The sequence below is a fragment of the Mytilus galloprovincialis genome, chromosome 2, assembly GCF_965363235.1.
Source record: "Mytilus galloprovincialis chromosome 2, xbMytGall1.hap1.1, whole genome shotgun sequence".
In the NCBI taxonomy this organism is placed as follows: Eukaryota; Metazoa; Mollusca; class Bivalvia; order Mytilida; family Mytilidae; genus Mytilus; species Mytilus galloprovincialis.
Window position 1 is genome coordinate 42,794,015 of NC_134839.1, and position 15,611 is coordinate 42,809,625.

Here is a 15,611-nt window from a genome sequence, read left to right on the forward strand (position 1 = left end):
TGAGGCCGAATTATTCACTTGCAAGTAAATAATTCATAATCGATGTGTTTTTTTTGCCAATTTTGACAAAAGTGAACCTAATTGGCGACTAAAAAAGAATTATTGTTTCACTATTTGTATTTCATTACTGATTGAGCCAAAACAATAATATAATAGGTTTTTCATATATCTCGTAGCTAGTGCCCCTTTAAAAGTCTGTCTTCAAATACTTTTAGTTAAAATTTGCTATTCGAACACACCATCTCTGTTTTTGTGATTCATTAGAAAGGTATTTCGCTTGACCCATATATTTCATTTTTTAGTACTGTGTCTTTTTGATGTTATAGTCAGCCTGTAGCCTTGATATATAAAAATGATAATATCTGAAGCGAGATAATGTATTAAATACCCTTGCTTTATACATTTTTTTAAACATAAATATTCAACTCAAACACGCCCGGACATAAAAAGGTGCATTCGATTTTCTTTTTTCGATGCATTTGTTATCCATTTTTCGGAATTATTTCTCGAGTCACATAAGGGGACGACCATTTGATATTCTGGGGGGGGGGGGGGGGGGGGGGAGGCAGGAGGATTTGTTTTTGATCGGTTATTTATTTTTGCAAACTAAGAGGACAGATTATTCATTTTCTGCACTAATTAAGCAAGATTTTTCATTTTCATTAAAGCAAGGGACTGATTATTCATTTTCACAACTATATTTTTGATATTCGAAAAACATACAATTTCTTAGATGTTTTGTTTATAATTAATACATATAGTATAGTCAAGTCATTATGTAACTTTTAATTAGATTAACCATCCCCTCTACAGAAATGAATCTTTTAAATTCCCAACTGCATATACACATAGTATTAAGTTTAGTTATAACTAGGCACTTTTAAATGTTTTGGCAAACCTACTATGCCGAGAGGAGCGAGGCAAAAATTTTTTTGAAGGGTTTTGGAGCCACTGAAGGCCCAAGAAGCTATAGAACAAATGATGCAAAATCATGCTTTCTGGGTGTTCGGAAGACCCTTTCATAATCTGAAAATGAAGTTTTGTTTTAATAATTTTTTGACAATATTTTGGTCTCAAAGCAAAATGTATAAATTCAGTGTAAGACTGAAGTTTCTAGGGAAAACATCAAAAGACCAATGTGCATGATAGAAAAAATGGAATTCACATAGTTAAGCCTGTGGCTGCTGTTTTTTTTTTTAAACTCATTTAATAGACACACGTTTCGTCGACTTAAATATCTAAGTGTTCTGATTAATTATGGAATAGATAAATTAAAAACTTATGCAAATGGTGTTTTTATGATAAAATACTTCGTAATATGGCTGAAAACTGTCATTTTATTTGTTTCTATTTACTTTTAAAATTGTTGTAAACATAAGTAAACATGTATCGCCTTCTCTAACAAAGCGCTTCGATTCTTTTGTTCTATTTCAACTGGGTTTCCCCCTGTTAAAATATACCAATTTTGCTTGTTTACCTTCTCTTAAAAAAGAGTTCCATTTCTTTTGTTTAACTTCAACTGAGACTACTATAACACAGTAGTTATAGTAGTCTCAGATTTCAACTGGGTTTTCTGTAAAATAATAAACGTAATATAATCAAGAAACAATTTTCATATAACATTTAATTCATTCATAAACATTTTTTTACTATATTTCTTTTATCCAAGACGAGAGCACCAAACACCATCAAATTAACGTTCTTTTTTCATCTGTTATAATGTAGAATACCAACCTGAAATACAAGTGAATATAGTGTTATTATTTTTAGTGTAAGAATTATATAACTATGAATGTTTATCATACAACTTTTAGAAAATATTTATAGAATAACTACAAATAGAGAAAAATATTCAACAGGTGACCGAACAACACATTATTCACGAATACGTGTAGTTGTAATAGGCTTTAAACAAACTTTATTCTAGATACCCTAGGAATCAATCAGATGAAGTTTGGTTTGAATTGGTTTAGTAGTTTCAGAGGAGAAGATCTTTGAAATAGTTTACGACGGACGGACGGACGACGACGGACGCCAAGTGATGGCAAAAGCTCACCTTTCCTTTAGGAAAGGTGAGCTAAAAACGAAAATTTACTAAATCTTTATTATTGATATTGAGTTGGCATGACTCAACTTAATTCATCAGGTATTTTCTATTTTTCATAAGTGGGTCGAGTTGGCATTGCTCAATTCATCAGGATTTTTCTATTTTTCACTGGTTGGGCTAGTTGGCATTCACGTCACAGAAAATACTGATACTCACTTCTTTATGCTTTATTTCAACAAAAAGAAAAGAACTACAAAATAGATAAAAGAAGATGTGGTATGAGTGCCAATGAGAAAACTCTCCATCCAAGTCACAATTTGTAAAAGAAAAACCATTATGTATAGATCAAAGTACTGTCTTCAACATGGACCCTAGCTTGGCTCACATCGAACAGTAAGCTATAAAGGGCCCCACAAATGACTAGTGTAAAACCATTCAAACGGGAAAAAAATGTGTATTGATTATATTTCATAGATATACAACGGAATTGCATCTTTTTTCATAAGTGGGGCGAGTTGGCAGACCATATATCCCTTTTCATAAATGGAGCAATATATCCAACCTATTTTCAATGGGATTTTATCGTTTTCATAAGTGGGGCGAGTTGGTAAACAAAAGTGGGGCGATTTTTAAGAAAGTGGGGCGAGTTGGTCAAAAAGTGGGGCGAGTATGTGTGGGGCGATTTGTCATCGATTCCTTTTATCAATAGATGAGCATTTACTGGAAAAGGTAAATTTTACAGAAACGTCGGCATGCAACGTTCACAAAAAGTGATCTTTAAAAAATCAGCAAACCGATAGTCCCCTTCTACTTCGTCGGTAGAGGACTTACAAGGCCGTAACTAGGCCTATTATTTTAGTGAGGCAAAAGTATTGAGCCGAGGGAAGCGAGGCGAACAAATTTTGACCGAGTATGGAATGAATGGTGCAAAATCCTGCATTCTAGGCATTTCCAGAGAGCTTGACAATGTTTTAAATTTGAACACTTTTTACATAAATTGTTCATATTTAAAGAAATTTACTAACCAAATTTTATTTAAATTCATTTAAGAACTGAATGCTTCTTTCATTGGGGCCATGTTAAGGAAAGGCACTGGCTACGGTTATATGGAAATGTAACAATAATACAAATATTATTGTTACATTTGAGACTAATTGCCGGAATGCGAAGTTGGGTAAGGGTAAAGAATTAAGCAATAAAACTATAGAAGATTTAAGTTTAAAAAATCTAGCGTACATTGCTGTTTTTCATGTAACAATAACGCAATGTAACCGTAGCCTCAATAATTATTGTTACATTCGTAATTAATCTGGTCTCTACCCAACCATACATTCCGGCATTTAATCTCCAATGTAACAATAAAATTTTTATTATTGTTACATTTCCATGTAACCGTAGCCTAAAGGAAAAGCGTTGACAGCTAAAAGCACACTTTGTATTTCTGCGCTTCATTTAAAAAAATTGTGCACACGGGCAACGCTGGGATCTCCTGTAGTTGGTGATCGCAATACTGGTATAAAATTTTTGTACCAGTATTGTATTCCAGTATTGTACCAGTATTGTGTGTTTTGTTTTTTTTAGATAAACAATACATATATATATATATATATATATAGGTAATTAATCTTTTATTAAAGGTGTCACAAATATATGCATAATGATAATAACATATGACATGACAATTTTATATAATATGGAATGATTGTACATGTATGTTTATAAACTGATGATGCCCCATAGATGGTACACTGTAATTGTAATCAAAGAAAGTTTTGAATCTTGTGATGTTTTTTTCAAGGAAACCGTACTGTCTCAGCATTTTAACAAACTCTACTTTTCTTCCAGCCTTCGCTTTCCAAAACTCAATTGTATATTTTAGCGAATTTTATATTGACATTAATGCTGTTATAGCTTGTGTATCATCAACATTGGTGTTGTTTTTGTCTTCTTCAGATGGTATTTCTGCAACCCCCACTTCCTATATTGATATTTAGGTATTCAGTCTGTGGACTTTCTCTAACCTTATTAGATTTCAAGCTTGTTTAGATAGCACAAAATGTATGGCTCTCTTACTGTAGGAGTGCTTGTCTAGTATTAGTATTTGCATATTTGTACCAGTAGATATATCTGCTACAAATTGTACATAATGTTGTATTGCCTGTATGGTTCTGAATCAACTGCTTTAACTACCCTTAACATTCACGTAGACAAACTTGTTATTTTGATTATAATCAGGTTCCCCTATTAAGCAACTTTTTATCATAATGGATTTTGATATCTTTTATCTTGTTTATTGTGAAATAAAGACCAACAAATGCATATGATCATATACAATGTCATGTATTAAAATATTTGTAAAAAATACATGTAAATGCTGAATTTACACTGTTGTAGTGTAATAATTTGTTTGAATTTATTAAAAATTAACTCAGATAATAATAAGCTTTTATTTTATTTTATCTAAATTGAATTAAATAAAATATAGAAATGTGTTGTTCGGTGTGAGCCAAGGCTCCGTGTTGAAGGCCGTACATTGACCTATAATGGTTTACTTTTTTAAATTGTTATTTGGATGGAGAGTTGTCTCATTGGCACTCACACCACATCTTCCTGTATCTATGATAAAATTATAAGCAATTATTTACCGTGATAATTTACAATTGTTTGAATAATATGAGTTATTATTACAGTAGTATTTTGTTTATTTAGTTATTATTTTTAACTGGTTAATCTCACAATTATCCTCTATAATCTTTTTGAGTTCATTTAATCTCCCTTTGATCTTCTAATTTTGCTTAAAATTCAGTTTTCATCATACACCTTAAAGTATAGTCAACAATACAACTACAATACTGGTATATCAGTAATGTACCAGTATTGCTGTGTTTTTTTTAAAAAGTTACAATACTGGTACAAAATTTTTATACCAGTATTGTGGACAATACTGGTATATCCACAATACTGGTATATCCACAATACTGGTATACCAGTATTGCGATCACCAAGGATTTGTATAGTAAGATAGATGCGGCCGGGATGTGGTATGATTGCCAATCGAATGAGACAGCTCAGTTCATCAAAGAAACAAATGATGTTGATGTAAGGAATTATTCAATCTATTGTTATTTCTTATCTTGATAGACAAAAATCGTTTTACATGTATATTCAAAATTGTGAGCTATAAAGTCAATACATGTACAACGCAAAATTGTACAAAAAGTATCTTCTGTTAGACAATAACCATTTTAGTTATGTTAACAAAGACATTTATTGTAAAAATAGTTTTTATACCAAATTTGAAGTTGAGACCTAAGAGTAAAGAGATGTGGTATGATTGTCAATTGAATGAGACAGCTCATTTCACCAAAGTTCAAATGATGTTGAAGAACCGGTAAGCAATTATTCAATCTATCCTTGATAGACAAAAGTCAGTGTTGTACATGTACATGTATATAAGTAATTGTGCGCTATAAACATGATAAAGTCAATACAAGGCAAAATTGTACAAAAAGTATCTACTGTTAGACAATAAACATTTTAGTTATGTTTACAAAGACATTCATTGATAAATATCTATAGACGCTACAATTTAGACCTAGCAAGCATGAAAGTTACAAACAGAAAAGTATTGCTTTTGTTTTAATACTTGATGTAAACTGCTGTTACGTAACTCATATGAAAGTGTACCAATGTACAGTCAGAAAGATAGTCTTCTTTGATATATGACAAGTCGCTCTTTTCAAATTAATTTCTAGGAATAATTCCATGACTGACTACTTGAGAGACCGTTATACATGTATGACAGAGAGCTGACACTATAAGGTTGCCCTATTAATTCATGCTCTGATAAGAAACAAAAGTGCATTTAAAGATGTAATGTTATTAGTACAATGAAAAAAAATTGCTTGCATTGATAATTTATAACACACTGGCTAACGTTTCTTTTATGCCTATATGTTTATGATGATTGAAACCGGCTACAGCAACATGCAGAGCAAGTTTTATAGGGTTTACCAGTGAGCTCCCTCTTTAACAGTACTTGTTCCAAACTTATGATAATGAACAGCCACTGACATGTATGTCACAGGGTCATTTGGCCACATGGTTTTATTCTATTTGGGCTGATAAGTGACTAGTATAAGCTTTCCAATATTTTATTCACACTGAAAATACATTAATAAATGAATTACAATTATGTAATTAAAAGTTTCCTTATAATTTGGACCGTGAATTTGACAGGCAAAACATGCAATAAAAGGCCTTTAAAAGTGAAAATGTGCTTACCTGAAAATAGGGAAAAAGTTATAGATCCCGCAGCTCTAATGTGCTGAGTAAGTGTGAATACCCGTATTTTTACGGGTAGACAGTATATATAGTACAGACAATTTGTGGCGGGATTACATGCAATAAATTATCGTGCAGAAAGTATAGTGAAAGTCTATTGTCATAGTCTGTCAATGAATGAATGAATGAATGAATGCGTAAATGATAGTAAATCATAGTAAATCGAAATCAGTATAGTATTTCTCTTTCTTTATTCAGCTGATAATTTGTTACGGTGACACATTCTCGGCCCAAGGAGAAAATTTCGTCCCTGAAATTTTATCTCCAAATCACAATAAGTCCATCAGGAAAACTTAACGAGATTATAGTCTTTTGCAATATAACATAGAAATGACAAATTCTATACACACACACACGTTATATACAAAAGTGAAATACAAGTTCAAAATCTAGGATAAAGGACAACAACAACAAAATCATGTAAAAAAAATCCATCATACAAAGTTAAATAGGCAGCAAGTGCCACTCTACCCAGAATGCAGAGTGGAAATGACATGAACTAAATGTTACTGACATGGAATAAAACCATGTGGCCAAATGACCCTGTGACAAAATGGAGGTTCCACCGAGATTAAAGCAATCCATTTTCACGTTGTACACCAAACCATTACAATAACAGTCCGTTGTCAGAAATTATAGAGAGCCATAAAAAGAAAACTGGTTATCTGGTTATAGCCTGTCAACGACAAATTTCCTCCAAATTCCTGTTAGCAGTTTAACGCAGTTTATATACGAAAACTACGAAAACCGTTTGACGGAGAATTATTAATGCCGGCTTGAACATATATTTTATGGAGGGTAATATTTCAAACATGCTTCGTGTGACAAGGTACGCCAACGTCTAATTTCTTAAGTGTTTAGCGCATACCTTTAGAGAAAGATTTTGTGAATCGTTCAATTAGTTTGAAATGAATGTTAGTCTCATGTGAAAATGTTTAAATCTAGCAACACAAGTTTTGTGAATCGTTCAATTAGTTTGAAGTGAATGTTAGTTTCATGTGAAAATGTGCTTACCTGAAAATAGGGAAAAAGTTATAGATCCCGCAGCTCTAATGTGCTGAGTAAGTGTGAATACCCGTATTTTTACGGGTAGACAGTATATATAGTACAGACAATTTGTGGCGGGATTACATGCAATAAATTATCGTGCAGAAAGTATAGTGAAAGTCTATTGTCATAGTCTGTCAATGAATGAATGAATGAATGAATGCGTAAATGATAGTAAATCATAGTAAATCGAAATCAGTATAGTATTTCTCTTTCTTTATTCAGCTGATAATTTGTTACGGTGACACGTATATAAAACGCAATGCAGTAATTCGTCCTGAAATGTGTGGTCAGTTCTTTTTTGCCCGCACAGAAATGGTTTTGCACCTGTTTCCCGAGATTGATAGTTTCCGAAGATGCAAATTCGCATATAGCTATAATGACATAATTTAAGATTTTTTTAAAAATTTCTTTGACAATAATTTCCAGAAGTTAACATACAAACACATTGTCAACTGTCGTTGTACACATTGCGTTACAATGTCCATCAAATAAAACACTTAAATTATGCTTTTTCGTCAATTGAAACTTGAGTGCAAATCAATAATAATTACATTTAAGAATTTAAAGTCCTTAACCATTAAAACATTGTCTATACATGACAAAAATAAGAACACAACTCGATGCATGTGTACAAAAACATCACGTTCCGATATCGTAAGTGACAAGTAGTAGTAGTAGAAATAGTGGCGAGTAGCGAAGTCTCGCCGCGGAAGAGATTACGATAAACCGCGAGATTCCAATCCTTCTTACTATACCAATCCTTGCGATCACCAACTACAGGAGATCCCAACGCTGTTACAACACTATGAAATAACAAAAAGAAGCATATGATTCTATCTAGCGTAATTATATGGGTACAAGGGAATTAATATTGGACTGGAGTTTTCGCCGCAATCAATCAATCATGTAGGTCCGTGATTTCAAATTATTTATGGAAATAGTCAGTGGTAAGATATTTTAGATCCGATAAATTAGGGGGTTGGGTTTGGGGTTCAATCACGAAATTCCGAAAGTAAATACACAAAATTCAGTAGTCCCGAATTAGAAAAGACGGTCCCTAAATAAACTGTCAAATTGGAACACGGGATGTTCTTTCAATCTTTAAGGTTAAAGAAACATATGGATAAATCTCATACATGCAGGTTTCATATTATTTATATTTTGTTTATCTGTAAAGAGAGCGGAGAAATGAATACACAGACAGCACCAATGCGATGCCCCATACTTGATATTCCCGGTCTATTTGTAGTTTTTGGATTAGTTCAAATGAAGTTATATTCAATACTCAAACTGTTAACCCCTGTTGTGATCACAAAACACCATCAGTTGGGTTGTACTAATGACAGGACAACTGTCCGGATAGTGACAGGACGGTTGACCGGACGACATATAAATAGTCATAACTTTTTTGTTATTCGGTAAATTTTTTCAATATTTGTAGACCTTAAAGATATTAAAATATATTTTATGAAAATCAAACAAAAAAAGTGAAAAAAAAATATTTTTGAGCAAATAAAGTTGACCGGACGGTATTCACACTCGCCGTTATACGCTATACATATATTCAACTTATCGGCAACAAGTGTTAATATCTCTTTTGTTTTACAATATTTGTCCATGAAATTCAGGAATCTGTGAGATATATAGATAAATTATACGAAAATATAAATTTATAGTAAAAAAAATATGTTTTTCTGCTAAAAAAGTTGACCGGACGGTATTCACATTCGCCGATATATATATGCTTTAAATATATTGAAATGATCAACACAAGTGTTAATATCTCTTTTGTTTTACAATATTTGTCCATGAAATTCAGTAATCTATGAGATTAATAAATATATTATACGAAAATGTACTTTATGATAAACAAAAATGTTTTCTACCAAAATAAATTGACCGGACGGTGTTCACATTCGCCGATGTACACGTTGATTATGCATGTATGTTATATTTTTTTTTAAAGGATTAACACTAGTAAAGTCATGAAACTGAGAAATCTGCGACATCACTCAAAATATGATATGAAAATATATACTTTCTTAAAAAAAAATGTTTTTCTTCAAAATAAAGTTGACCGGACTGAATTAAAAGAGACACTATGATACAGGAGATTCGCAACTCTAATCAAGGAATTGTATATTTAAAAGGAATGGAAACGCGGCCGACTTCAAAGAAAATATTATGATGCATCTCTTGCTTTGACCGGGTGTTAATTACACCCCATCGCTCTAACTGGCTCATTACTTATCTGGTAGAAGTTATCGAACGTGGTCATTTAATCTGACACTAGTTATCTAACTTGACAATGATATTTTTTTCTTCTTAGGCATGTTTCTGTAATAAAAAATAATGACTAAAACATCATTCTAAGGGGCATTCTGTTTCAATTTGCTTGGCGTAAAATAAATCATATTATTGTTATTTTTGAAGATAATTCGAAATACACATTCTATTGTAGAGTAACGGAACTTACATTGTGTAGTACGAACGTGGTAAAGTAGCTAAGTGATAAATCATGAAACGAAAAATAAATTAATCCAAGAAAAAAAAATATAACAATACAACCACATGCAAAGTTAGTAATAAAAAACTTATTATTCAATTTTTTTTTTTTTATCGTATTATTTCATGAAGGTATGTCATAATCAGATGATATCGGACATTTTACGAGTGTTAAAAAGTTTTCATGCAAAATAAAGAACATTTTAAAAATGTAACTAAATGACTGTTAAAGAAAGAAGTTAATAAATTATTATGAAGGAAGGAAAATTTTAACAACTGCAGTATATTATCTAGATAAAAGAACTCAGATTACAGGTGTTATAATAAACAACGGCATGCAGGATGTTCCAATTTGCAGGTATAATATATCATGTATCAATGATAAGCTAATTTGTCTCTGGTCTTACATACTTTTAAGATGTTAAAAATTAATAATGTCGATCTCACCTGTTAATTAATGCTAAATTATGCAGAGATGCAATAAATTTTCTAATTAGAAACAGTTCAAACTTTCCCACATTCGCATTTTATTTATTTTAACACCAAAGGAATACTTTTGCGGCCTATAGACTACTGCTCTGGGAGAAAAAGGAAGGAACAGTTTTGGCTGTTTCGTATGGTAATTTGCGGCAACGCTTTATAATGGCAAACTGCATTCTAAACAACGATTTAGTATCTAAAGCAGCATTTGACAAAAAAACTTGAAATGCATAACATCGTACATGGTATATTAAGGCACAATAAATCCCAATCGTGTGTCTTTTATATATATCTTGTCTGTTATCTCAAACAAAATGGCGTCAATGTGAAATATAAACATGGGATTTTGAAAAATCATAGCTAATTCGTTTTTATCACCATTTTCATAAAACCAACACTATGCGATAGAAAAAAGACTAAGCTTTTAAATTATATGTCAATGTCACATCTATTTCAAGTAGTTATTTAACTTATACCAAAATACAAAGTGTCGATGTATTTGTTGACGCACAACTTCAAATTTTCAACATGTTTCGAAATAAAATCATATATATTGTACCAATTACATTTAGCATTCGTAATTTAGATCAAACTATAGAAAAATATTCCTTCTTTAAAATGATATCTCATTTTCTCACTTTTTTCTTTCTACTTTCCAATATAATAAAGAAATCGTAGTGCACTCCCAGATTGATAGACATATTTTGACAGAATATTGAAACTCAAAACTGAAATTTCGAAAAATCGTAGAAAATTCTTAAAAGTTACAAGAAACTTCAAAAAGAGCCTAAGCGATAGAATAAGGTTTCAACTTCATAATGATATCAACTGTTTTGTTTTGCACTTCGCAGTTTTCAAGTTTTTAGAAAAAAATCAAAACACAGTATTTTTTGTTTAGTAATCCGGATGAAACTCCCTCAATTTTCAAGACCGAGGTCTATTCTAATGAGAATTTACTCAATACAATATTACAAACGTATGTTTGATGAGGCATTAAAATGATACCTAAGGCCTTACTTTTTGCTAGGAATAAAAGTTTATTCTTGATTTCGGGTTTCTCTCTCATTTATATCGTCTCAAGCAAGATGACCCCGTGAATTAAAAGACCGATTTATATGACAGGAAATGAAACTCCGTCATGATTTTTTATATTATTCATCATACTTCCGCCTGAGCCAGACATGGTTTATAACTCTGCGGGTGCGCTGTTGGTATCCCGATTGATCTCGAGCCGCGTTTCCATTCCTTTTAAATATACAATTCCTTGCTCTAATAGAGTCTATCATGTGTATTTTATGTCTCTGGTTTTAAACATATTGACAGGATCGACACAAGTGTTAATCTCTTCTTTTCTTCATTAAACCAAGAAATCTTGTCAAGTTTCTTCACAGAAGGTGGACTGTCAGTAAGAAGTATCTGATGATCTTGTGATCTTGACTGCCATTATCAGCATACCACAATCTTAGTAGATTTCGGTTTTGACACAGCCTTCTCTTTTGAAGGTGTATTTAACTTGGCTGGTGCTTTCAACTTTGCTGATGTCTTTAACTTGACTGGTGTTTTGGGTGTTTTGGAGACTCAGGTTCAAAGGGAAAGGACACTCAAATAAAAAAAATAAATAATAGTCGGAGAAATTCTCAGGATGCACGATTTTGCGTATTTTTTTTCAGAGCTTCTGGGGGTCTTGATCGGGTCCAGACCCCTCACCGAATGCCGAATATATTTTGCCCCACTTTTAAAAGAATCTAGTTAAGCCCCTGGATACAGTAGAAACGAATTCTATAGTAATCAAACTTCGAATGCTTTCGAAGAGAAACTGAAAGACTATAAAGTGATTTTTTATGACTGAATTTAAATATAGTGACAGACTAGCTAGTGACAGTGCAGTACTATACTAAAGTAACTTTGTGTTCGATGCCCGTGCAAGGTTACTGCATGTTCCTTTATTTTCTATTATAAAGGGTCTGAACACGACTTAATGCAAATTTACTCCTTCAATGTTAAAGGTCATATTGCATTACACTGTTGTTGTTTTTTCAAATGATTTGATACCGGGATATTGGTGGTCTCACTTTAATTTAATCCATGTCAGCTATCAAGTTTTATCTACAAAAAAGGGAGAGAGCCAGTTGTGTATTCTTTGATGAAAATTTCAATTCACTGTAATCTTTTATTGGATTCTAATTCAATTGCCAACTAATTATATAAGTTAATTCAATTAAATGTATTTGATGTCCCAGGTGTGAAAACTTAAATGACATGATTATTGGCTTGATTGGTGATTACGACAGGTGAATCTAAAGATAAAGTAATCTAATTAAATAATAAATATTTTAAATATTTTGGGCTCAAAGTTTTTATTATAAAGTATATATTTTTGTATAATATATTTATTATTCTCACAGATTTCTTAATTTCATGGAGAGATATTTAACATGTGTCGATCAGTTCAATATACAAATGTATTTAAAGCATCTATTTCGGCGAATGTGAATTCCGCGTCCGGTCAACTTTTTTTGAAGAAAAACATTTTTATTTACTATAAAGTTTATCTTAGTTTACTAGAATTATTATCGCTTTTCCTTTTTCTGCAAGAGCCTGTTTTAACCAGAGATCCATGATGTTTACTGTTTCTAGGTTAATGTAATCGAGAAAGTTCAAATATCACCAATTGTGATGCTGAGTTATATCCGGGAAGAATAATTTAAAAGGAATGATGACAGACAAGTTGTAGAAATTAAGGTTGAGACAGAACAACAAATGACTATATTTCGTATTTAAAATTACCATCAACAAATAAATACACACACACAAAAAATCATTGTCGAAATTTTAGTGAGGCAATTGCCTCACTTGCCTCAATGGTAGTTACGGCCTTGACTTATAAGCACTGGTTGAGGCAAACGTTAAGTTAGAGAACGGAAACAATTTTTTTTCCATTGGTAAAGGGGCACAGCTTTAGAACAATAAAAGTCTCCCCCCCCCCCAAAAAAAAAAAAAAAAAAAACAAACAAACAAGTAAAACAAAACAAAACAGCCCTCATACTTTATCTGGATTTTGTGGTAATAAGCATTGAGTATATGTTTCAAAATATTTTGGTTGAGGCTAACCTAAGTTAGAAAATAGACACAAATTCTGTAATTTTCCATTTATAAAGGTTAAGGTGATGTACTAAAATTCAAACTTGATCTGTATTTTGTGGAATTCAGCATTGTGTATAAGTTTCATATCATTAGTAAACTAAAGTTAGAGAAAGGAAACCAAAAATTCAGCAGTTTTCCCCTTTATAAAGGGACATTACTCTAGAACTGTCAACTAAAGTTAGAAAACGGAAAATTCACCAAGGAACTAGACATAGAAACTTGGATACACTTTACTTTTATGTAAACATTTACAAAAAAAACCCACTAACTATACAAAGCCTATTACAATACTGAAGTACGCTTTTTGGTATCGTAGTCGAAAAAGCCTTGCATCTCCTAGACTTTACTATCATTCAATTAATACGAGTTGATGTGAAACAAGTGTCGTAAAAATATAAGGGCATACACTACAGGCAAGGGGACACATTCTACTGAATCCACACAGCACAAGTAACAAACACTGCAGTAAATATAAAAAAAAGATGATGTGGTATGATTGCAAATGAGACAACTCTGCACAAGAGACCAAAATGACACAATACAGTATTAGAAATAGAACATTAATAATCTACTCTGTTCTAATATTTTATGATGGAAATGATACTTTATTTTACACTACTCATCTGATCATTTTGGTGTTTCTGCTAGCCAAAAACCTGATTATATAAGATAGCATTACAGAATTCGTGAAATCTTTTTTTCGTTGGTGGTTCTTGAAGAAAATACGCTGGTCCTCACTATTATTTCTTTTGCCAAATCCTTAAATTTTGTCTTTCCTTTGCAATATTTTGGTGGTCAAATCCTTAGGAACACAACTTTTCGCGAAACTCTGGCATTAATATAATTTACTAAATAACACCCAACCCTGAACAGTTCCTTGAGATACCCAAGAATCAATGACCTGGTCCAATTTACCACGTCTCTACTTGCGGAAGCATAGGAATGAATAAATCCAACATTGTGTTTTACCTGGTTTCCTGTAACTGTTTTATTTCGATTAAAGTAGTTTATATCAGGCTTTTTCAAAACATAACATAAATATATCTGTAATGTGTCTTTATGGATGTTTTTGGTGCAATCATTGATGACAGTACATAATTGCAACCTTATTATTTACCAAAAGCATTGATATTATAATAATCTAGGTTACGCAATATGTTGGAGCATACTATATGTTAGATCATATTGCAGAGAATGCATGTTTGAGATACTTAGCACAAATGTATACATGTCTGTTGTTGTCCATTCATCAGGTATTAACTGGTATTGATGATTTTTGAAAAATTGGTGAATAATAATATGATAGCTGCTAATTCATTTTTTTCCCTATATGGTTTATTTCTTCTGGCCCTCATACTTTTGATGCATTGAGTCCATGTTCTATTTTTTTCTCGACCCTACTTAAGTTATTATGTCTATCCATTTTGGGTAAGACGGTTTCTTTAGTGAATATATTAGGTTGATGTCTTCTTAGTAGATACAATTATAGTGAATTGTTCATTCAATGTTTCTGCTCTGTCATGGTTGTTTTTCTGCTGGTAGACCTGCCTTCGTCTTTAGTGATGGTATACATTAAGAGTTCTATTTATATGACTTGATCCTACTAAGATGCATATGGATGTTCTCTACAGTTGGTGACTGTCGTCTGTCTTCATCTTTGTTTACTTTTACAAAAATGTTCTCCTCTGTAACTACCATTGGCCAAATGTTACTGAACTTTTAGGTACTAGTAGTCGGTTGACAGTTTTGGTTAAACTTGGCAACAATTATCATTGGTGTATCTAGTTTAAAAAGTGTTGGATAACCCTATCTGTTTAGCCGTTATGGCTGGGATGACATGCAAGTATCGTCTACTAAAAGCCGCCATGAATAGCGAAAACCTGATGTGAACACATGTTCAGAATGTTGAGCTCCACCTCATTCCATTCATGTCAAAATGGCCAAATGATTTCTTATAGGAGTTATCGTCGTTATATGACGAATTTTGCCAATTTCCATGTTTGTCTATAATATTGAAATATATAATAAATAGATAGAAACT

At 32.1% G+C, this 15,611-nt stretch overlaps 1 protein-coding gene across 4 annotated transcripts in view; it reads right to left on the reverse strand.

The window, feature by feature from the left end:
* Positions 1 to 1,606: 1,606 nt before the first annotated feature.
* LOC143063638 (E3 ubiquitin-protein ligase E3D-like) overlaps positions 1,607 to 15,611 on the reverse strand; it is a 112,504-nt gene continuing 98,499 nt past the window's right edge. The window contains exon 8 of one of the 4 annotated variants that reach the window (XM_076235889.1): positions 1,607 to 1,734. In XM_076235889.1, coding sequence (XP_076092004.1) covers positions 1,708 to 1,734 — 27 coding nt within the window. In that variant the 3' untranslated portion in view covers positions 1,607 to 1,707. Of the gene's footprint in view, positions 1,735 to 13,497; positions 15,575 to 15,611 lie in introns of those variants that run through there. The other 3 variants (XM_076235891.1, XM_076235890.1, XM_076235888.1) reach the window with 3 other exon arrangements.